Genomic DNA, 21595 nt, shown 5'->3' with positions numbered 1-21595 from the left:
TGGACCATCCGACAGCTGCCCATGAAATGCCGAGCAGCAGTAGGCTTACGGGTCACATGTACCGTGCTGATACAAACAAGTCTCCAGGAGCATCTCATAATTAGAGTGTGACCATTACAGAGAGAGGACATTCCAGACTGCTGCCGGTACATAATCCGTGGTTATCCGGGGTTATAAATCTGAATTAAAATATTTATAGAAGATGTAATATAAGATGTATAAATAGACCGCATTGCAGCTCCACTTCTGAGACTAAACCAAAGTCTATACATATGCCACAATGCTCTATTCGACCTGCATGCAATATTTTGTAACCTCGATGTATGACCCATATACCATGACACGTATTGGATTTATACTGAACGATCTTACTTGTGATTGCACAACTCTTCTATTCATGTTCTGTTGGAGGGCGACGTCAATGTATGTTGCGTTAAAAAAAAAAATAATCAGCTTTTAAGCTTTGCTTTGGTTGACCCCTGACCTCTAGGATCCTGCTTGGTAAGATAGCAGGCCTGCTGCTGCTTCTCTAAGTCGTTTGCTCCAAGATGCCTCAAACATTAAGCACTGATTTACTGGAGAGAAACATGCAAATAACAAATTGCACACTAAAAAAGTAAATGATCTAAACAGGACAAGAACAGAAGATATCTAGGCCTGTTTTATTGTTAAAGGATAAATAGCCTACTGAGCCTGTGAGTTAAAGTATTCAAAGTCCACATTGACCAAAAACTGTTGAATTCCACGGACTAATGGATGCCTTGGGGTGATTATCATTCTGACGCTTATATAGGACTATAGTAAAACATTTCACATTTCCCTACAATTATACTAAGGTTATAAACAGAAATCTCCTTGACATAACAGCAGTCTACATAGTCATTGGCTGTAGGTCTTCAAGTAGGCTACTGCAACAACTAGAGTAGCCAGAGGGTTTTAAACTGTGAGAGAATCGTTTTGTTTCCTAAACCTAAACAAGTAGTTGTGTTTAGTGAAGAGTCAACCGGTTCAATGAGCCGGCTCTTTTAAGTGAACGATGCGAGTTGGCTCCCGACCGCGAGCCGTTTATTTTATTTTATATTATATATATATATATATATATATATATATATATGTGTTGGCGTGAAGATCTCCGCGCTACGGGTGCTCCATGCATGTGTGTGCAGTGACTGACTGTCACTGCATGCATGCAACCAATAAAGTGGGGATAGACAATTAAGGTTCATACCCAAGCAAGCAGCGAGGGGCGGGGATGCGCGTTGCGCTCATATGCAATGAAAACAATCAGCTACAGCAATTTATTGATAATAGAAAATTAAATTTTTACTTTTGAATAATAATAGAATGTATTGATGATTTAATTGATAGATAGGCCTACACATACGAATCATAAGTCAAAACGGGATACATTTGGCTGAATTATAAAAGGTATAAGTGGTAATATGAAGGGCAGTTTGGGAGCCGAACAAGCCTGCTCTTGTTGGTGAGCTGATCCAAATGATCCGGCTCCCTAAAAAGAGCCGAAATTCCCATCACTAGTTGTGTTGCCTCCCTAACCAAGTAGATGTGGTGCCAAAACCCTAACCACACACATCGGACTGAGCCAATCAGAGGCCGAGTGGGGCAGGTCAATTTCGCAGAGAGCGTGGGGTGCAGAGCGGGCTGACGTCTCCGGCTCCGCTGCAGAACGCGGTGGTTGCAACACCAATACTTGCGCATGCAGCGGCGACGCTCCTTCGCCAATCCTCCGGAATGTGCGCCTCGTCATCTAAAAGAAACGCCTATGCTATTTATTTGAATGACTGTGTCCTTATTTCTCAAAGTGGGCGTAACAAAGACACAGCCTCGATGAAGAAATGCCCTTCATATAGCGCAATGACCAAGTGTGATCGGGTCACTACCAGACGCGGATGATTTCAGAAGGGGAAGGTTGCGTTGCAGCTTCTGTATTTCTACGTAAAGAGAAAGATCGGTTGTCTTTTTCTATTTGTCTTATTTAGTCCGGGTTATTTTCCCACCGGGGAGAATAGCAGGTTGTGTTCGGACAGCAGGGCTGCTACATGACCGAGCTGAGCCGAGGGCAGAAGGCACCACAGTGGGTGAATGAGCGCAGGTGGATGGCCAATCTGACTGTCCCGCCGCCGTCCCTCTTTTCCGGTCTCGACAGTTCCCCCCTGTGTGGTTTCACGGAGCAGGACGGGCTTCGCCGTGATCCGTGACCAGGTACAAGAACATCCATAAATGCCCAACATGCTTCCCGGAGTCGGCGTGTTCGGCACCAGCTTGACCGCGAGGGTAATCATCCCCCTGCTGAAGAACGAGGGCTTCGCCGTCAAGGCACTATGGGGCCGCACTCAGGAGGAGGCGGAGGAGCTGGCCAAGGAAATGAACGTTCCCTTCTACACGAACCGAATCGATGATGTGTTGCTGCATCAGGATGTGGATTTAGTATGCATCAATCTCCCTCCGCCATTGACGCGGCAGATCGCTGTCAAAACGCTAGGTGAGTCTCCTACCGTCGCGATGGTGCAACTGTTGTTTGGAGGTACAGCTGCCAGGATGCTTTGAGACCATCATCCGGAAAACTTTTACTAGGATGTTTGCTCAAACCAGGTCAATGCATGTTGCATTGGAGAGGTGCGTGTGTGTGTGTGAGAGAGAGAGAGAGAGAGAGAGAGAGAGAGAGAGAGAGAGAGAGAGAGAGAGAGAGAGAGAGAGAGAGAGAGAGAGAGAGAGAGAGAGAGAGAGAGAGAGAGAGAGAGAGAGAGAGAGAGAGAGAGAGAGAGAGAGAGAGAGAGAGAGGAGAGAGAGAGATTTCAATTTCCATTTCACACTGTCAAGTTCCTATTGTACAGTAGCCTATAGACAAAACTTATATTTTGGAAATTCTGTATGATTCTGTTATTGACCTTAATGTGAAAGAAGAGACCAAAATATAGACCTTCTACTATCTGGAGTAAAGGATCTATTTAGTGAGCCCTATTGGGAACTGTGCAACAGTTCTGGAAGAGAGACGGATATAGTCAAGCAATGGTGTACATTATAGATTATTACTAGCATACGACAGTGTCTTAATAATGCACTTCATACAACCCAACAATGATAGTTCCTTTTGTCTTATTCATTTCTGTTAGGAGGGGGATTGGGTGTGGAAAGGTCACATTTCATTAGCTGTGTGTGTGTGTGTGTGTGTGTGTGTGTGTGTGTGTCTGTTTGAATGGGAAGACAGAGAGGAGGAAGAAAGTGAGAAGTGGCTGGAGTGAGTGTCAATGAGATGGGCTGACTGTCACAGTGTTAAGACACCATTCCTTGGCTGTTTTTGAGTCTTGGAAGACGACGTAGGCAACCAAACGAATTGTGAGGCATTATGTACCCATAAAGCCACTGGCCACTAATGTTGAAGACGATCTGAGATCCACATAACGTGCCCTGACTGGACTGCTGGGGAGGAGGAGCACCATGTGGCAGCCAGAAGGCAGACTGTTTGTTGATGACAGCGTGCTGTTTAAGCAGACTTTGTTGTGTTTATAATGTGTCTGGTATCTAGTCCCTTCTAAACATAGCCTATGTTTAGGCATGTACGTGCAGCAGCACACAGGTTCTTGTGACATGGTTTCAAAATAAAACGACGCCATTATTGTCGTGTCATCATCGTCAACACTTCATCTTTTATCGAGCCTCTTAATCTCTTTTTGATCTCTGAAATGGAGACCTTTTTAGGATGGCTTAAAGCTGTCTTAATTCGGACAGGACCTAAAACCAAAAAAATTGTGAATTTACATTTAAATAAACCCTGTCTACAACTAACCGGTCCACCGGACTGTCCCTTGAAGACCACCAGTATCAACATTACTGTCGATACTTTTTAACGTAATCTCTGGTTGCTGTCATGCCGTTTAAATCTACTAGGTATCCTTGTGGATATGGTCACATAATATCGACCTCATGTGATGTGAATGTCAGTGGCTGGAACGGATGCATAGAAGTGACATGTCGACATGGTCTTGATGTTCACTTCTAAAAAGAACAATAATGAAATGGGAAAGATGTATCTTCCCTTTCCAGGTCTGCTCCATAGCCCATGGGCACATGGCTTTGGTAAACACTGGAGTGTCAACGCTATTATGTAACCGCCACACTGGGCCTTAAGCCATGGCTGCAAGTGTTTGTTTTTGCCCTGTGTATACGACAGTAATCAGAGTACATTTGTAGATGTGTGGACGGCAGGCACACAAGCATGTGCACATAAAGTGTTTGCCCTATGCAAGCAACTCTCAACGCTACTTCTTTCTCAGGTGAATCGCTGTAGATATGAGAAATAACCCACCCATTCAGTCTGGCCTTATGAGGTGCAGACATGAAGTCGTTGGTTTGGTAGGCGCTTTCATCCAAGGTCTCTTACAATAAAGAGGTCCGTTAGCGCATGCATTTCTTAGCATGGGAAGTCAAACCTGTGACCCTGCTAGAGTTGACGCCATGTTTTACCAATTGGAGACCGACAGGTCCGCCACTTGTTGCAAATGCTGCACAGGTGTTTGGCTTTGGAAGTCAGCACCAGGGTCTAGGACTGCAGCACCAGGGTCTAGGACTGCAGCACCAGGGTCTAGGACTGCAGCACCAGGGTCTAGGACTGCAGCACCAGGGTCTAGGACTGCAGCACCAGGTCTTTGGACGTCACCAGGGGCTTTGGATCGCAGTACTGAGGGCTGTGGACTGCAGCATCAGGGGTGAATAGCGGGAAGTGCGATTGGAGTCTCCTGCTAACCTGTGTGCTGCTGCAGCTCCTCTGCCGTTCTTTCTGCTTTCCTCTTGCCTGGTTTCCTGAGCGCCTCATTGTTTAAAAATGGTACTTCCCACCCAGAGTCTCTCCCTTCCCTGAGGGCAATTCGTTTTTTCAGTTCATTTTCTGTGGAGGAGGGGAGCCATCTAATTGAATCAAACTGACACAGGCGGGGGTGAATCTTTGAGGGATTGAGAGTCTGGCTCAGGGCTTGTGACTGGTACAGTTGGCAAATGTCAGGAGAAGGTGATGTCAAACCGCAGGCGACATGAGACATGCTTTCGTTGGTTTTTGCTATAAGCCACTGCGCCTTTGGGCGACTAGGCTGTGTGTAAATTAATACTTTTGGTTTGGGCATTTCAGGTAAGAGAAACATCGTGGCAGTTTCAAACACAAGACATTTCCGGTAATCAGAAATCATTACACTAATAACAACGACAAGGACAAAAGAAACCTTACTACCAAGATAATTACCAGCATTCCAATGCTCCTATGCTCCAGCGATATGACGTTGTGATAAACAAGCCTTTTGAACGTTTATAACCTTGTAATAGAGAAAACATTCCCTTTCGCTTGCCTCATCACCCTGAATGGCCCAGGTTAGATAAAACCACCCCATGGTGTCCAGGTTTCAGGGCAGGGTTGGCCCACCTTGACTGGTACTCTGTGGCTCCGTCTCCTTAGTGGTATGAAAGGAAGGTTTGACTGGAGACCAGAGCCCAAAACTACTTCCTCTTCACTAGGGCATGCGAGGTGAAGATATCCCAAACTCTTTGTTTACCTCATGGGGCACTTTGATAAGACCAATCACGCTCGCCAGAGGAATGTGGACTTAGCAGGGAAGCAAGTTCTACAACTAAGCTTGTATTAGAGTGGTTGCTGTTTGGGTTTAGCCCAGCCACGTCCTCTATGGTCTCAATATTCTGGTGCTGGTTTTTTTGTCGACAAGTTAATCACAAACTGACCGAGCAAGGTCAATACTGCAGGGCTAACCTGCTGGTCAATAACTCCAATAAGGTGATTGTGGTTAGCGAAACGGTGTGCTCCTAATAGTAGGTGTGTGTGTGTGTTTGTGTGTGTGTGTGGGGGGGGGGGGGGTACTGGATAAGTAAGGTCACATGGCCATGTCTTCAACCATCTTGGCAGGAGAGGGAGAGACTACGTCACGCACCCAGACGTCATACAGGTTTAACTGGAGTAAGCGGGTGCCTCCTGCAGAGAAAACCCAGCTTCCAAACCTGTCCGTCTCGCTCAGCCACGGCAGACAATAGACCCCCCCCCCACACACTCTTGTTCCCGATGCTCGAATGGAATTCCAGAAGCATATGATGTCAGGAGACAGTTCCTCTTGGAAACTGTGGTGTGAGAACTAACATCTCCAGTGTCAGAAGGCCTCTCTCTCTGTCTCTCTTTCTTTGTCTGTCTCTGTCAGTCTGTTTCTAGCTGCTTCTGTCTGTCTGTTTGTTTCTAGCTGCTTCGTTTGTCTCTCTGTCTGTCTGTTTCTCTGTCTCTCTCTCTTTCTCTGGCTCTCCTTCACTCAATCACACAGAGTCACCCCTCTAAGGCATTCATGTTGTATTCTATTGTTTTTTGAAACCATGTGATAAAGTCCAGGGTTGGGGGTTTGTGTCAAAGCATGAAAGGAGAGCATGGCCTATTATGTTTGCGTTAATAAATAAGTGTTACATAAGAGTAATGAATGGCTGAATGAACCTTTACCTATAATAAGTCCTCATTGTTGTGTTTTGAGCTACACCAGTGAAAGCAATGCACTCAGAGTTATAGAGAAGACGCTCATATGCGTTGATGTATAGATCCTGATCTCACTTCGCCTTGTGGTGAACCACTTAAGGTTTCACATCTCGGAAATATAAAGTATTCCCAGAATATTCCCTTCCTTTTACTTATTTTAATTATTTTTTATAGCCAGCTCTTAACTTATTTTTTTATATTAAGATAAGTTCATTAACTTGACGTTAAAAACCATCTGTTTTGCACAGCGAGGGACACATGAGAGCGGGCGTACCGTTTGCAGTCCACAGATCCACCTCTACAGATCCCAGTGGGCAGACAGTGAACGCCTTCACCGGTCGAGGGTCAGTCTGTGACCATGTGAGACCTGTTTGTGAGGAGGAGGGGCATGGGAGCCACCTGAGGGCTTGGAGATCAGGTCACGAGAAGGGCCCAAGGGCCAGCCGCGTGTCAATACCTAGTGCCGGAGGGCCGCTCGGAGGAGAGGGTCTGAGAGCGCTGGGGCGGAGTGCGTGGTTGTGTTTAACTTTGAGTGACTCTATTTGCGTGTTGCATACACCAGAAGACAGACCGATGTGGACTCACGGCCACACCTTCCTCTTTTTACCCAGGAACTAAAACATTTTTGTCAACCTTGTGAAATGACCGCAAATATGCAGAGATTAAAATGATATATATATTTAAACAGACACAGGTAAGAGGTGTCTTTTTTAAATTATCAAGATTAGATGCGTGTTTTGTTTAATTTACTTGCATTTGCGTGCGCCACACCAGCCAAACGTTCATTCACATCTTTAAGCAGTTTAGTGGCTCAAATATTCTCAGGGGCATCTATCTTCCCTCCATCTATTTATCAGCAGTAGCAATCAGTTAGCAGGTGAGTGGATGTGCAGCCAGCAGCAGGACTAGTGCACGTCCTGCTCAAGTATAGCATCAAAAAAGCCAGCCAAACAACCCCTAGTACTCCAGCCAGCTCTGCCAACTCTGAAGAGAGCCGTTCACACTCACCGGCTTGACCCTTTCTAAACGTCCTTGTGTGTTTTTTACTTCAAGTTTCCCACGGTGAGTTAACGGTCACGTTCACGTCCATTGACATGCTAATAACTGCTAGCATGGCTGTGTGTGGATGAAGGGGTGTTTGTGTTGGAGAGAACCAGAGCGAGAGGTCCTATGAAATTGTCTTTGTGTGTTGAATGAATGGAGAAGCGAGGAGTTTCATTGAGTCCACCTCCACAAAGCTCTGAAAAGTAGCCATTTCCTTCCACAACCCCCGTTTTGCTACTCTGGAAGGCAGAGCTACTTTGCATGGTTGAACTTGAGATGCAGTGTGGGAAATATTTTTGACGTTAAACCACATTGTGGTGTTGAGGCCAGCGTGCCAAGGGGGAAAAGATTTGGATTTAAGCTACATTTCTTTTCTTATCTGTTGACTTCCTCGTCAGATCCTAATACACAGCCAGCCTATAGAGAAACTGGTTTCAGGGAGGCCACTCATGTGACTTAGATCAGGGATGTGTCAGGGAGGTCATCTTCTAGATTAACATAGGAGCGGACTGAAAGAGGTTGCCCTAAACACTTGTGAGAGACTCACAGATCTCCCGGGAGAGATGGGATGTCTGTTAATGTGATCTAGGCCTAAAGGTATGGGTGATCAAGACAAAACAAAACAAAACGTGGAAACACATTTGCAGCATGGATATGCTCATTATACATCCATTCTAAACACAAACACAGAAATAGACAGGTCTGGTGAGCCCAAAAACATATTTTATGCTTGTGTTTTCTTCCTGTGGCGTCTGTTGGGGTCTTGGGTACTAAAGTTGTTGTGTTGTGTACAACAATGTCAACGTCAACGATGCAGCGCATCGTCATTTGCTTGGTTTGTTTTTGTGTTTCTGACACCTGAAAGGATGTTCGTCCATATTGTATCTCCTCGAGTTACAGATCTCCCCGCTGAATACAGCTGCATGTAGGCTCCCATAAAGTCGATCCCACCCTGCCCGGTCCTCCTTTGTCCTCCGCCCTGTATTTAAGTGCCACTGTGTGTCCATAATAAACCAGCCCAGATGTCCCGCTCTCTCTCCCTCCCTCTCTCTCAGTCTCTGCCTTAGTCTCTCTCTCCCTATCTGCGTGTGCCAGTGTTGTGGAGCCTCACACACACACGCCTCTGTCCGTGTGCTGTAATGAGCCCTCTGGGAGTCGACACAAAGAGAGGATGGGTGGCTGAGCGCATGGAGGGGATGCGAGCACAGCTGTGTGCAGAAGCTGCTGCTGCATCGATCAGCGAGCAGATAGGACCCTTCTGTAGCTACAGTGAGGACACAGGGGTTTCAAAGATGTAATACCTATTAGGTTGTGAGATTAGGGTTGGTGTTTGATTCACTAGGATTAGCCGACGTTGTTTTGAGGCTAAATTGATGGTGATGACAAAGAGTGGTCATGGCCAAGTAACAAGGGTCTATGAGATGACTTGATTCTACCTGATGTGGGGCGGAATAACATTTACTGTGTGTCTCGCTTAAGACTAGAAGGGCTTCTTTGATGGCATTCCCGATATTTAGGAACAAACATCAAAGACACGGCGTCACTGTGCCCTCCAGCGTGAGGATGCGGGGTATCACCGTCAGAAACGGTAGCGTTTGAAGTCAGTTGGGCTTGCTGACTGTAGCTGCTGCATGAGGTATGAGATACAGAAGCTGTGTAATTGCTCTTGCTGCTGGGTGTGTGCGGTCTGTTGGTGTTACTCACATTGGAGTGATTCTCCTGTTCAGAGCAGAATGACACGGCTCTTAAATTTACAACTGTAACTGGAAATGATATTTCTGTTCAGCACTCTCTCTTCTGTGTGTGTGTGTGTGTGTGTGTGTGTGTGTGTGTGTGTGTGTGTGTGTGTGTGTGTGTGTGTGTGTGTGTGTGTGTGTGTGTGTGTGTGTGTCTTCATGTTAAATGAAAACACACTTTATTAGTAAATAGACTAATAATTAAACTAAAAATAATAAATTTTTCCCTTTCAATATATTGCCCTTACCCCAGCAGAGATTGCGTTCATGAATAAGTTCTTAGAGTAGACTCCAAGTGAATACATAACAAATATCTTGCAGCAATTCAGTCAGCCAATCCCAGCTAGGCACTCAGCTAGCCGTCAGCGCTGAGATAAACACCAGGGGGAATTACATGCGGGATGCTAGCCAGGAGAAGATACAGCCGTGGTCACTCGTTAAAGGCAGTCATCACACCAGCAGCTGGCCGGTCAGGTGACTAGCTGGCACAGGCCGATAGGTCAATGCCAGCGTGAATCCAGGAGTCAGGCGCTGCTCGTGCTCTCCCCGTGTTCAGTTGTATACAGGAGAGGAGGTGATTGTGTGTCTGTCATTGAAATCACTGACGCGTTGGGAAGAATGAATTGTGGCTTACGCTGATGAAACCAGTGTTTTGTGAATGGCAGAAAGGTGCCCAACTCCGATGACTTGGAAGTCCACTGTTGTTAGAGACAACAATTGACTGGAGAATACATTAGAAGCAAGTAAATACACGAGAAACAAGTATGGCTTGGTAATAAGTCAACACTACAGTACATAGTCTTGACAGTGATGACAATAAAGATATTGGCCTATTCCAATAATACATTTTTGCCCGTATTCATTTATTATGAGATAAGATAAACGTGTTCTGTTGCTTTGGTCAGCGTCCTTAATCACTAATCACTCATCACTTTGTCCTTAAATATCATAAGTAAGATTGTAAATGAGGCAATAGAAATGTTAGAACTTCTAGTGGCCAAGAAGGAGACGGTGGCTGATGATTGACTGCTTTCCATCCTGACTATCTGAATAAAGGGTGATTAAAGAACAGAGACCTTTGATACGAGCCTGCAGCTCATAGTGAGGACGGTTTGCATAACGTACAGACAATGGTTTATTTGCACAGCTAGCTAACGGATGTCACACAGAAAGGGGACAACTCTGTCGATAAATCCTTATCGTAAAGTCCTGGGGAAGGGCCAGCGAGCCCATTGATGTCCTGACTCTATGCCAGCTACTGCTCCATAGAAATAGTATTTTAACAACCTTGGTTTGTCATCGCAGAGGCAATAAATGCAAACATGAGCGTGGCTGTCACAGCTTTTTCAACCGCCGGTTTATTAGGTCTGTTTGGTCATTAGAAGTCCTATCAACCCATTTCCACTGGCCTATTCACAATAGTACTGGTGATATTTTAGGACCAGACGCTGCGGCACTATGAACTGATCACGAGTTGACAACTAACGTCTGCCTGCAGCCGTGCGTGCGTGCTATGAATATGTACACGTAGTACACACACACACACACACACACACACGCACACGCACACGCACACACACAGCTATCTGTAAATCAATCTGGTAAAGCAGAAGAAGAAATGCAGAAAGGCTAGGAAACTCTCATATCATCTGATATAGCAATGCCAATGGATGTATTTCACTTCTCACTTGAGTTATGGCTAACATACAAACTCACTAGTTAACAGAGCAGGGGGAGTAGGTTAGTCAAGTTGAGAGTGTCTTTGCTCAAATTAAACCCTTTTAAAGTGTCTTCAAATGTGTATTTTAAAAAGGGATCCCAGAGTCAACTATAGAATGTAAACAGGGAAAATGAAACCATCAAAGCAGGTTTCTCAGGTTATTCAAGTTTTTACATAAGGCAAAATATCAATAATAGTACATGTAGGCTACATATAGAATAATGATATGAAATCAAATACCCTTTTTTATTGTGCTTTTACACAACAATAATAACAAAGAACATTTATTAATTATCTAAGTTGCACCAATATAGTCTTTGTTGTCCATATGTGCAGTAAAAAATGGAGCTCACGAATTGCTAACCCCTGGCTAACCCCACATCTAACGGTACAACACACAGTTGGTGGCTAATTACTGCTAGAAAGCCAGAAGGTCAGCAGAGAATATGAATTAATCTTGCTGTGTTTGTTTCAGAGCTTGGACACATGTTGTTGGAAGACCTCAGTGTGGATGTGAGTCCCATGTTTGTCACACATGTGGTGTGAGGAGTCATTCTTTGAGTCAATGTTTTGGTTTTAGTTTTTCGTTGTCTGCCGTTACCTCCAGTGTTTATTACGGATGATGGGAAGCGTTGTAGGCAATAGATACCCAATGCCCCTAGAGCAATAGATAGCCCAATGCCCCCAAGAGTAATAGATACCCCAATGCGAATTAGCTAGTTGGCTGAAGAAGCCACTTAGCAAATCCCAGTGGTACTATGTGGCTTAGAGTTAGACCTTATCAACCTCTCTCTCGAAACAAGGACAACTTAGTCAGCAGTAAGACTCTCTCTCTCTCTCTCTCTCTCTCTCTCTCTCTCTCTCTCTCTCTCTCTCTCTCTCTCTCTCTCTCTCTCTCTCTCTCTCTCTCTCTCTCTCTCTCTCTCTCTCTCTCTCTCTCTCTCTCTCTCTCTCTCTCTCTCTCTCTCTCTCTCTCTCTCGCCGGTGTGAAGGGGTGGGGTTGGGGGATGCATCATCATCTCCATGGCAACCGGTCCACCTCCCACAAGCATCCCTGTTTTGTTTTGAGTGCTCTTCCCCCTCCACTCCTCATGCAATGACAGAGGTGAGTTCCTCGTAGGCCGCTAACACTTATTCATAACCGCCGGGAGCCTTTTATCCGGTTGGAAACGTCGGTTTGTGTAAATTAAATTCAGTCATCGTCGTGGTAGAGGTGGTGTGCTAAAAGCCGCTTTAAACAGGAACTCACTATGCTACTACAGAGTTATGCCGAGGGCTCACTGCGTTTCTGGGCTGCAGCGTGAACTCTCTCACATGATACACAATAGCACTGTCAAAGTGTTTTACTTGAAAGGCAAAACAAGACACACTCCTTATCAAAATTGCCTCAAGCAAATATTGGTCTTCAAAACCACACAGATAAACAAAGAAGGTTATGCTACACACACTTGATGAAATAAAGATATTTATACTTGTGCCAGCACCTCTCTCCTTCACCACCTTTCAGTAAAGTGAGAATCCAGTGTGTGCTTTCTACAGAGCATGCACATGGCTGGTGCATGCCCGCAGCAGGAAGAATAAGGTGTGTGTTTGTCGGATATGTACGTTTCGGTCACAGCCATACATTCCCCACCATTAACATTGGCTGTATGTGTGTGTGTTTGTCTCAGGAGGAAGTAGGTCAGTCACTAGTCTGTACGCCGGTAGCCCACACAGACATTAGTATTCATCAAAGGGCCCTCCTGTCCCCTCCTGCATTCTCTCCTCTCCCTTGAAAGATGCCCTTTATAGCCCCGGTAAATACTGTGAGAATACTCTGAAAGGTCTCCGTCCCTCCCTCAAAGGCCATCCCCTCACCAAATGCTTGACTCCTCTTCACACAGTTCCCCTCTGAGTTGAGATTAGATCATGTCGGGTGTCTTTTGGGGGACTTTGTGTTTGTTTCACACAAGTAGCGGAGGAAAGAAAGACAAGTTGGCTAGCATGACTACACTACTCACGCGGTGAGCTTCTTTGCTAATCCAATAGCTGTATGACTCGGTGGGTTTTGGTGTCATTGAGATTTGACCTAAGCACACAGAGTTAAATGGGTTACGTTCAACTTGCGGAGCCCCGTTCAAGAGGTCCTTTGTGTCCATTCTGTAATACAACATCTCGTATTCAAACTTGTATTGTATCATCTGAATGAAATTACTGTAGAAAAGGAAGTGTCCTATCTGGCAACTAGCTTAGGAGATGGCTTCTCATAACCGCAAGCAAGGGGAGGAAAAGTTAGCGTGTGTGTGTGTGTATGCATGTGTGTGTTTGTTTGTGTGAATTAGCTCAGCAGTAATTGGAGCACTGAGGATTGCTGGGTTACATGGAAAGGCGGAGCAGCAGGTACCATTGATTTGTCTTTGTACTCCCTGAACGCTAATCCGATAATTTAACACAAACATTGAAAAAATCATTATCTACTGGAGAGTTTATGTATTAAAGGTCGTACAGGCCGTATTTTATACTTAACGTTCCATGTATACACGTGAAACGCTCTCACAAAATGCCTGAAAGTCCTCTCATATACTCCTGAAAATGCTTAAATGTCAGACTGGAAGTCCTTCCACATACCACTGAGATGCAGTAGTAGGAATTGAAAAGATTTTCCATAGTATGTTATAAATGTGAGAGATAAAGTATAAAATACGGCCTCTTGTAATCTAACCATATTTCCTCTTTTTACAAAAGAGGGCCAGGTACCACCTACTGTACTACTGTGCATAGCATGTATGCTTTAGTCAGGTTATATTTGGTTGTGATAATGAGTAAACATGCAAAGTGATTTGACTACGACCTTACTAAGCAACGCTGAGCGTGTGTTTGTTTCTCATTGCGTATGCAGTCAACCTGCTGGCCGGGTAGCAGGTCTGGTCCAGGGGCTAATGGCAGCGTGATAACACATTAGTAACACTAAACTGTGTCCACTCCAAAGGCATTAGCTGAAGGGGTGGGAGCTGACGCACTCTTGAATGACAAACACATCATTAAAATCACTCAAGTATGCGCTTAGAAAATAATGGACCCCAGCCACTCCAGAAATTGAAATTAAAAAAAGTATGAGTCTCTGTTCAAGTACACGTCCTTAACTCCGCTTTCAAAAAGATTTCCCTCTAGCCTATATATATTTTTTTGTTTTTGTAAGGGTTGTTCGAGTCCAGTTCTGACTATGTTAATGAATCCCACCACCTGGTTGCTAAGCAGCAGCATCATCGCTACGCGAGCATGGTCCTGACCCGTGATGGGCAGCCACTTACTGCCCTTATAAGGTCGTAGGTCCAACAGGTCAGCATGGCTTTTGTACCGCCTGACAAAAAGAGAACATCAAGCTGTCCTGAGAGCCATTCATCGGTGCTACCAACATGCTCCATTTAGATGCTAATTTAAGTCAGCAGGAGGACTCTGTCTCTCTCTCACTTCCACTCCATCTCTCCCATTAACTCTCACTCTCTTTTCCTCCCTCTCTCCCTTGCTCCCTCCTTAGTCTCACTGTAATTGATTCAAGCAAAATTTAATTTGAGATAATCAGCTGGACAGTTGAGCCTGTTGCTTCAGTTAATCTCGCTCTCTCTTGCTCTCGCTCTCTCTCTCTCTAGACCCAAAAGGGATCTGACACTGCACATGTACACAAGATGTGTGCGCATACTACTATAAGTTGTATCAGGCGGCGCCTATATATAATTTGTCTCTAGTATACAACACCACACACTGTATTTGTATGCCTCTAAGATCTTCAGATTGTCAGCGAAGGTTCTATCTTCTCTACTTGACCTTTGCGTCACAACTTCATGCCTGGCAACCATCCCTGTAGTCAAGATGGCTATCGGCAGGAACCACCCAGACTAGTTTTCCCTCCAGTGCGTCTTTTTCTGTCACATGGTAATGCTCTGGGTCGTGTTTGCGTTTGTGCGTGTGTGCGGGTGTGTGCGTGTGTGTGTGTGTGTGTGTGTGTGTGTGTTTGTGCGCATGCGTAGGATGTTAATCTGCTATCTCTCCCCCCCACCCCCCCCTTCCTCCTCAATACGGCTCCTTAGTCCAGCTGTTGCCATGGGGCTGGGACCAAGGGGAACTCTGGCCCCACAGGGTCAACTCTGCACTGCTTTATGTGTTCAACCACACCCGCCCCCACCCTGGGATTCAGCCCAGGATTTGATTCTCCTTCCACGCCAGCTCTGTAATACGGGTAGACGGGGGTTGTGTGTCGGTTGTCCCCGGCTGGATGGTCGGACTGCTTCCTTCTGGATCCTGCGGGTGCAGCCTTGTGCCGAGGCCAAGTACAATAAACAATGTGTCATTAGCATGCTAGCTACCGTAGCGCTTCCCATCGCAAACAAAGCCTCTGCTTCACCTCCAGGCGACTTCCTCACCCTTCCTTCCCTTCCTTCCCTTCCTTCCCTTCCTTCCCTTCCTTGCCACCATAATTACTGTGTTAATGTTTTCCGTGTGCATGTTCTCTGTGTGCATGTTCTCTGTGTGCGTTTTCTCTCTGTGTGTGTGTGTGTGTGTGTGTGTGTGTGTGTGTGTGTGTGTGTGTGTGTGTGTGTGTGTGTGTGTGTGTGTGTGTGTGTGTGTGTGTGTGTGTGTGTGTGTGTGTGTGTGTGTGTGTGTGAGTGAGGGGGAGAGGGGGAGAGAGAGAATGGGAGAGAGAGAGAGAATGGGAGAGAGAGAGAGAGAATGGGAGAGAGAGAATGGGAGAGAGAGACCAGAAGTCATTTTATTTATGGTCTACAAAGGGATGCACTGTACTGCTTGGGTAAATCAAAACAGAAATTTACAGCATGAAATACAACCGGGAGGCCTAAACGCACATTGAAGATCCGATTTACCTCAGATTATCAACGTTATTTTTCTGCCCCTAGGCGCGCACACACACACACACACACGGACACACATGTACACACATGTACACACACGTACACATACAGACACACACACAAACACAAACAGACACACACAACGTGGTGTCGAACAGAAATATATCTTCCGGTTACAGCTGTATGTTTGTGAGGTCATTCTGCTCTGAACAGGAGAAGGCTACACGTCAATGGTGAGTAACACCAACAGACCGCACACACCAAGCAGCAGGAGAAATGACACAGCCTCTGTATCTCACACATACCTCATGCAGCAGCTACAGTCAGAGAGCCAAACTGACTTCAAACGCTACCGTTTCTGACAGTTATACTTCCATATATCCTCACGCTGGAGGGTACGGTGATGCAGTGTCTTTGATGTAGGGTCTCCGTACCTGACTTATCTTGGCGCTGTGGAGTCAGTGCCCTGTGCATGGGGTGCAGTTTGGATCTGTGTTCATCAGAATATTGTGAAGTCATGCAGCAGCTTCCTGCGGATGAATGCGGCAGCGAGCCCAGAAGAGCAGTGGTTTCAGAGGGAGAGAGGCAACGGAGGGGCAGAGGGCCTGAGAGCGTGAGAGTGGCACGCTCTCTGCACTAGATCCCTGCTCATGCCCTTTCTTCTCCCCGACTCACATATTACTCCACATTTTGAATCCACTATAATATTATCAACTCAAGGGTTGATTAGGAATGGCTGTATTATGGCTGGAAAAGCCAGTAAAGAGATAAACCCCCATCGTCATCAGGTTTGTACCAAGCAGTGGGTCTCCATAGTGGTGCCGTTCCGTTCTGCCAACCTTTTGACTGCTCGAAACATCAAAAAACAGTAGAAAGACAGGAGCCCAGCTGTTCTCCATGATGCACCCAAACACACATTCCTCATCATTGTGGACTTGACATTAGGTTAGGGCAATAACAGAAATGAATAGATACTGAAATCGAACTGATTCTTCAGCTCTCTCTCTCTCTCTCTCTCTCTCTCTCTCTCTCTCTCTCTCTCTCTCTCTCTCTCTCTCTCTCTCTCTCTCTCTCTCTCTCTCTCTCTCTCTCACATTCGGTTGGGGTTCTCTGAAGACGCTCAGTTACAGTTCTCTGCATTATTAATGTGTTGGGACTGTGGTTCTAAGCTCCTTTTCTGCTCCATTACGGACTGCCGTTGGGCCCGTCATGTCTTACACTCGTAGCCGTTACATTACTGGAGCCAGCTACCTGCACGTCATCTTGGCTTAGCGCTACTTCCAGCGGTGATCCAACGCTGTTGATGTTCATGCTTTGGGTACTGATAGCAGACCAATCAAAGTGCACAGTCAGCCTATTACAATCACGCTTGAATGTGTATTTTTTGGTGTGCAATTTTCAGTTAACCAGCTAGGGGGGCTCCAGCGATTCGTGCATGATTTCAATGCATGTGAGAGGAAGAACCTGTTTACATCGCTAGTCATTGATACATATATGGATTAGTCAAATTGGTTAATAGTTTAGGTAATTTAGCAAGTATAAATTTAGGACATCACTCTGGACTATGGCATTGGCTATTATTTATGACATTGTATAGACATAATCATTGATAAATCATTAATTAATTATCAAAAAAATATGTTTGATTAGTCGACAATGAAAAGAATCAGTAGTTGCAGCCCTATTGAGGACATTAAAACAAAGCATCTTCTAGGAGTAAGTTATTCATCCTGAACAGATGGTTTTATATCAGGTAGCTCACTAGCTGTGCCAGCACACTGAACAAAGGCTTGACGAGCTTATCCAAAGAAGTCAGTGTCCTGCTATGGGCACTGCAACTCCAGGAGGTTCTGATTTCAAACCAACAGTGACATCAATGGCAATATAAAAAGATCCATGCATGCGTTTGTAGTGTATTCTGTTTTGCTCTGACGGGTAAGCTGAGGTTGGGTGGCTCTCAGGACTGTACAGTACACCATTACAACCTTCAAGTCACAACTCAAAACTCACCTGTTCAAACTCGCACACAACGTCTAACTGATCACTGTTTTGATTGTTTTTTTGTTTTGTTTTGTCTTGTTTTTGTTTTATTTATTTCTTATTGCTTATGTTTATTTTTTTTTATTTATTTTTTTTCCACAATGTCTTGTTTTTTAAAAAAAATATGATGACTATATGCTCTGTAAGGTGACCTTGGGTGTCTTGAAAGGCGCCTCTAAATTAAATGTATTATTATTATTATTTATTACAGTCGGCCGCACACTCTTATCTGACGGACCCCCGGCCAGTGCATCTGTTATGTGACTCGGTTATGGAGCATAAAGGTTAGACATGTTGAAATGTCAGCTCGAAACATTCCAGGTTGGATTTTGAAGTTGCTTGGCTATCAATCTTTCTGGTCAAATGTCGCTTTTCTCACTTGTATTGAATCATTAATGACTAATTAAAAGAAAGAAAGGGATTTTATTTTGGTATTTGAATACTGTCTAAGGTTGTACGTCATGTTTATAATATGTTACCCATTACCCGTGAAGGAACCTAGCTGGGTTATTAAGCCACTGGAATCGCTACGCATGGCAAGTTGTGAAATCTGCCCAGACCGTTTGGCTAGCTCATAGCCAGAGGTGTCTGTGTGTGTGTGTGTGTGTGTGTGTGTGTGTGTGTGTGTGTGTGTGTGTGTGTGTGTGTGTGTGTGTGTGTGTGTGTGTGTGTGTGTGTGTGTGTGTGTGTGTGTGAGATAGAAGGGAGTATCTGTACTCGTGACACTCCTCAGTAGAAGTGGGTCAGAAGGGATTACTTTCCTTGGCCAGCCAGGCCAGAGCGCTTTCCACTGAAGGGTAGATTATCATGGGATTCCCGCCCCCCCATCCTCCCTCTAAAACACACAAAATACACGTCATTGCAAGTTGGGACCAGTTGTTGCAGTCTTTTCCCCACTTTACTCTCAGTTGAAACGAAAATGTTTGTGAATGCCACACTAGACCTTATGATGGGAATTTGTAGTTTATGTGTAGTTAATAGCACCTCTGTGATTACAATGAGTGTGCAATTTTGGGCGGTTGCTTTAGGTTTCAAAGCGACATCAACCGCTGTCCGTCCATCCGTCTTTATGTATGTAAGCAATTGTTTGTCAGTCTGTCTTCACCGACCATATTTGTTGGGTTGAATCATTTATCTTGTATTATTATTATTTGATCTAATATAGGGAGGATGTTAGATCAGCAACATATATTGCATTCATTTCCTCGAGAAGAAGCCAGCAGAGGGCTCAGGAATGAGTTGCTAGTCTGGGGGGGCTCTTAACCCTTTACTCATTGGATGGAGCTTGTATTTGTACCTCATGGCACCTGTGTCTCACCGGCTTTAGGCTCAATCCATCCCCTGTATGTCCGTCTGCGATGGTAACCCATGGTATGTGGCAGACACCCGAATAGCACAACGGGACCCCTATGACGTATGATGACTCACTGTCGCATTGCATCTGTCTCCAGGCATCGGTAAAAACGTCATCTGCGACCGCACCGCCACTCCCCTGGACGCCTTCCGGATGATGTCGGCGGCCCAGTACTACCCCAAGCTGCTGAGCATCATGGGAAACGTGCTGCGCTTCCTGCCGGCCTTCGTGAGGATGAAGGAGCTGGTGGAGGAGGGCTACATCGGGGAGCTGCTGGTGTGCGAGGCCCAGGTACCACCGGACCAGGGATGCGGGGTCATGTGTGTTTACAGCTGATAGATGAAGGGATTATCCCGTGTCGTCGCCCCCTGATCTGTTATCCGCTGCTTGTGTTATACTCTGCCAACTCCAGTGATGTCCTGTCAGCCGTCAGCCGTTCAATTGGCCTTTATAAATTGTATACATTTTATAAATTGCATAAATGTTATACATTTTATAAATATTATGCATTTTATAAATTGTATTAATTGTGGGTGTTTTTTATATTAAATTGTATATATTTTATTTAGTTAGCCTTAAATCCAAGGACTGAGTGAAAGTCTGGAATGAACGGTTCCTATCAAAGTGTTACTAGAGTGAAGCGGTACATCCAGCGTGCTGACTCCCCTCTCCCCTCTCCCCCCCTGCCCCCCTCTCCCCCCTCTCCCCCCTGCCCCCCTCTCCCCCCTCTCCCCCCTGCCCCCCTCTCCCCCCTGCCACCCTCTCCCCCCCTGCCCCCCAGGTGCACAGCGGCAGCCTGCTGGGCAAGAAGTACAACTGGAGCTGCGACGACCTGATGGGCGGCGGCGGCCTGCACTCGGTGGGCAGCTACATCATCGACCTGCTCAGCTTCCTGACGGGCCGGCGCGCCGCCCGCGTCCACGGCTTCCTCAAGACCTTCGTCACGCAGACGGAGCACATCCGGGGCATCCGGCAGATCACCAGCGACGACTTCTGCACCTTCCAGATGGCGCTGGAGGGCGGGGCCTGCTGCACCGTCACGCTCAACTTCAACGTGCCCGGCGAGTTCCGCCAGGAGGTGGTGGTGGTGGGCACGGTGGGCCGGCTCACGGTCAGCGGCACCGACCTGTACGGCCAGAAGAACAGCGACGAGGGGGGGGGCGGCGGGGGGGGGCCCGAGCTGCTGCTGAAGGACACCACGCCGCTGGAGAAGTCCTCGCTGCCCGAGAAGGCCTTCAGCGACATCCCCGCGCCCTTCCTCACCGGCACCATCCGCATGATCCAGGCGGTGAGGCAGGCCTTCCAGGACCAGGACGACCGGCGCACGTGGGACGGCCGGCCGCTGACCATGGCGGCCACCTTCGAGGACTGCCTGTACGCGCTGTGCGTGGTGGACACCATCAAGAAGTCCAACGCGTGCGGGGAGTGGCAGAACATCGTGGTGATGAAGGAGGAGCCGGACATCAGCCCCGCCTACCTGATCAGCGAGGCCATGCGGCGGAGTCGGATGTCTCTCTACTGTTAGGCCACGCCCCCCCCCCTGTCCCCCGCCGTCCGTCCCCTAGCGACGCCGATCTCGCCAAGATTGCCGCCTGCTCTTTGCACTATCACCGTGGACCTGGGTTGGAGGTCGCGGTACATCAAGTTCTGAACAGCACTGATATGGTACGCCTACGAACCAGTTCCAATCCTTTTGAAATCCGTTGTGACATTTGTCCTCGGCTCCAAATCTGCATCATATCTGTTACAGAGCCGATTAATCAGGAGCACATAGGAAAGAACGAGCAGCCCTGCCCAGAGGGCTGACCCAACCACCACAGTGGTTTGTACATAGAGGAACGGCAATAATGTAATAGGTCAAACCTTTTATTTATGAAACTATGAACATTTCTTTCTCTGAGAGGACTAGAAGTCGCCCTACAAGCAGGATAGGAGTTGGGTTTCCTTCCTGTGATCGGTTTATGCATATTGTGGCAAATAGTTTACGTTGCTGCGACCTCGCAAACGGCCTCACAAATACGGCCAATTCAAACCGACCTGTCCAAGAAGGCTGTGTCCCGTGGAGCATCCACGCTACCGTCCATCTCCTTTAACATGTGCATGAGCCTTCGCACGTTTTCTAAATGCGAGTGCAACGCGGCAAATCATTAGCCGCAACGTCCGCAGAGCAGTGGACCCCCGAGGAGGACCGTCCTGGAGATGGCTTCACTGGGACCTGGCGTTGATCTTCCTGTCATCCTTATCATGAGCTCACGTGCAACGTGGAGTGGGCCTTGTGCAGGGTCCACCCTCATTTGTAAAAGAGACTAATGCCGCTTTTCC

The 21595-nt window shown here is 46.5% G+C and overlaps 1 protein-coding gene across 2 annotated transcripts in view; it reads left to right on the top strand.

Moving 5' to 3' along the window:
* Positions 1-441: 441 nt before the first annotated feature.
* Positions 442-21595, top strand: part of gfod1 (glucose-fructose oxidoreductase domain containing 1) — a 24070-nt gene continuing 2916 nt past the window's right edge. The window contains exons 1-4 of one of the 2 annotated variants that reach the window (XM_060044513.1): positions 442-991; positions 1238-2503; positions 19371-19564; positions 20055-21595. The exon at positions 20055-21595 is cut by the window's right edge and continues 2916 nt beyond it. In XM_060044513.1, the coding sequence (XP_059900496.1) occupies positions 2242-2503; positions 19371-19564; positions 20055-20798 (1200 nt within the window). In that variant the 5' untranslated portion in view covers positions 442-991; positions 1238-2241 and the 3' untranslated portion in view covers positions 20799-21595. Of the gene's footprint in view, positions 992-1237; positions 2504-5876; positions 7227-19370; positions 19565-20054 lie in introns of those variants that run through there. The other variant, XM_060044514.1, reaches the window with a different exon arrangement.

Source organism: Gadus macrocephalus, chromosome 23 (assembly GCF_031168955.1).
Source record: "Gadus macrocephalus chromosome 23, ASM3116895v1".
NCBI classification, from domain to species: Eukaryota; Metazoa; Chordata; class Actinopteri; order Gadiformes; family Gadidae; genus Gadus; species Gadus macrocephalus.
The sequence above is the reverse complement of the archived record's forward strand: the minus strand, read 5'-3'. Positions and strand labels throughout refer to the sequence as shown.